Below are 2,828 nucleotides of genomic sequence, written 5' to 3' on the forward strand. Positions count from 1 at the left end.
GAGCATTAGCGAGCATTTGATCTCTTTAAAGACTTGTAATTCTTTTGATGATTTAACACGTAAGCCCGTTGATGCATGATTTTTAACTTAAAATACAATAAACTTATTATAAACATGGCAATTACACAGATGATAATATAAACCATGCACCATATCCACACAGATACACATATAAGCTTACATTATAGAATGCTTGCAGAGAGAGTATTTCAACTAATGATACTGAAATCAAGGAGAGGTATCTGTAAGCATATATTGAGATGTCTTCTCATATTTGAAACCATTACTCTTTGAATCATCAGCAGACCATACAAAAATACCCTGCAACTTTCCCTGCTTCTTTAAACTCTTACACGCAGTAAAGAATCCCTTATCTGGCTTCAATCCTCCACTGAGCGGATCAGTCCCAAAGCTCACAAGCACTCTCCCTCCTTCATAATTCCCTCTCTGAGTCTCAAAATAACTCAGAAATTGAGAAACTGTGGTGCTCGAATCATACGCGTAGAACTGAAAATTCACGTAATCTATATACTCCCCATACTTCTTCCAAAGCGAAATATAATGTTTCTGAACATCTTCTTCTGCAAAAGGAGCAATGGAAGCAAAAGATATGACGCCGTTGTTCTTCAGAGTCGTAATCAGCTTTCCAATGCAGTCGGCGAAGGTTTCAGAGTCTGCACTGAACTGCTCGTAGTCAATGTCGACGCCGTCTAAATGGTAGCGTTGGATGATGGCGGTGAGAGAAGTGACGGCATTGTTGACCCAAGAGTCGACGGAGGATGGGTTGAAGTAGACAGGGCTGCCATTGCCGACGGAGCCGCCGCCGAGGCTGACGGCGACTTTGACGTTGCTGTGGCGGGTTTTGATGGCCCTGACTTCGTCCGGCGTGAGGTTGTTGGAGTCCCAGAAGACGTTGAAGTGACCGTTGGTCGAGGAGCCGCCGTCGGTGGTGTAGTCAATGGCGAAGGAGAGGATGAAGTGGAAGTCAACGGAGGGGTTAATGGGGACGTCGGAGAATTTGATGCCATTGAACTCTGCGCCGATGTATTCTCTGAAGAGTTCCGAGTTCTTCGGAGCTAAAGCGGCGGCGGAAGATGGTGGAGGGAGGCTGATGAGTAGTAGTAGGACTAGCTGGAAGAAGAAGAAGGAGAAGAGCATTGTGGAAGCCATTGATAGCTAATTAATGGCTAATTAATTTGTGGCCAAAGATATTTATAGGGAAAAATTTTGAAAAAATAATAATAGAAAATATTTTTAAAAATCTTCATTTTTGTCTTAATATTTTATAATTTTTTATATATTTAAGAACAAATATCCTTAGAATATTAATTTTGTTACAATTATTTTAAAATATTTAATAGTTTTATTCTAACTAAATATAATAGAAAATTCATGAGAGAAATTTTTTTTCTTTTTTTAATATTTAATATTAAATTATGTCTGAAGAACTTGGCAGGCTGCGTGGTTAGAATGAGAAGGGATCTTAGTATATTGTCTTGTTTTTGGATTTTCAGTCAGTTGGCCTTCCACGGCAAATAATAATAATTGCATCTCACATAGAATTTTTAAGTTGTAATTATTGATACTCATAATTAATTTGTTATAAACTCTCCCTTATGCTCATTAATGAAGCTCAAGTTTGACTCGATTAACTCGTTAGCTCGAGCTCGATTGATACTTTGACTCGCTTAATATTAGTGATCTTAATGAGTCATATGGAAAAACAGTGTCATGCTCGACTGTAAACTTCTCATCTGTCATACGAACTTTAGCTTATATGTTCGAACTCGCGCTCTTAACTCGGTAACTTGAGAGCTCATAAAAGGGTTCGTGTTGTCTCAAAAAGACTCACTTAGAATTATATTTTTGAGCTGTTTTATATAATGATCATTTGAATTCGGCCCATTAAAATTCTCAAAAGTTTTTTTGAGTTGTTTTCGACAAATTTGTAATGGTCATTACGACGGATTATTTTTTTGTCGAAAATGACGACATAAGTCGCAAATTCACCACAAGTTAAGTTATGATATAAATAAATAAAAGCTGCTTTCTGTTGTATTTTGTCTCCACGGTGGAGTGGAAAAAGGGGGTTGGTTTGCAAGAGCAGCAGTTTCAAACCCCAGGAAGGTCATGTGCGCGCGGGCAGTCTGGTCAGGCAGGAGCAGCCAGCCGGTCAAAATCGGGAAGTCGGTCAAAAGGGATGTCAGGCACGGGCAACCGATCAGGCGCGGGCAGTGGGTAAAAGGAACAATAGAGCAAAGAATAGAAGCCCAACAACACCAACCGGCCACAACCAACAAAAAAACACCAACCCACAAACCAACAAAAAAAAAACAACAACACCACAAGCACCACCAAAGATCTAATCAAAGGAATTAGTTCTAGTAGAACAACCAACTAAATAATTAAAATTTTGCTCCACAATATTTAAAATCAGTACCCATAATTGGGCTTTACCAAAAAAAAAAAAAAACTCAAACGTTAGAAACAAGATGCAAAATGAATGAATAGCAAGTATAAATGAGTTGTATGATATCCATAATAAATAGCTAATTTGCTTATTTTGGATTGAGTTCGTCTGAAATATTGACCTAATTTAATTTTGGTACAGGTTTGATTTGGCTCAAAATCCTTTGAATAGTACTGATCGTTCATTGCTAGAGTTTTTGTAAAGATTGATTCAAAAGAAAATCATGTCACGTATTGAAGCCCAAGGTAACTTAAAAAATGCTGCGTTTGATGATCTTTTTGCTCTCATTGTCGTCTTCATGAGTTTGATTAAGATTTCGTATGGGATGATTTTCTTATTACTTTTTAAAGTAGTTTTT

At 37.7% G+C, this 2,828-nt stretch overlaps 1 protein-coding gene across 1 annotated transcript; it reads right to left on the reverse strand.

Moving 5' to 3' along the window:
- Positions 1–228: 228 nt before the first annotated feature.
- On the reverse strand, positions 229–1,170 carry LOC110101702 (chitinase 2-like). Its single transcript, XM_020829701.1, has one exon. It carries the CDS (start codon positions 1,168–1,170, stop codon positions 229–231), a length of 942 nt encoding a protein of 313 aa, XP_020685360.1.
- Between the last annotated feature and the right edge of the window lie 1,658 nt (positions 1,171–2,828).

This window comes from Dendrobium catenatum, unplaced genomic scaffold (assembly GCF_001605985.2).
Source record: "Dendrobium catenatum unplaced genomic scaffold, ASM160598v2 fragScaff_scaffold_772, whole genome shotgun sequence".
Lineage (NCBI taxonomy): Eukaryota > Viridiplantae > Streptophyta > Magnoliopsida > Asparagales > Orchidaceae > Dendrobium > Dendrobium catenatum.

Coding starts and splice junctions, on each gene's coding strand:
- LOC110101702 (XM_020829701.1), bottom strand. CDS start 1,170: ATGGCTTCCACAATGCTCTTCTCCTTCTTCTTCTTCCAGCTAGTCCTA.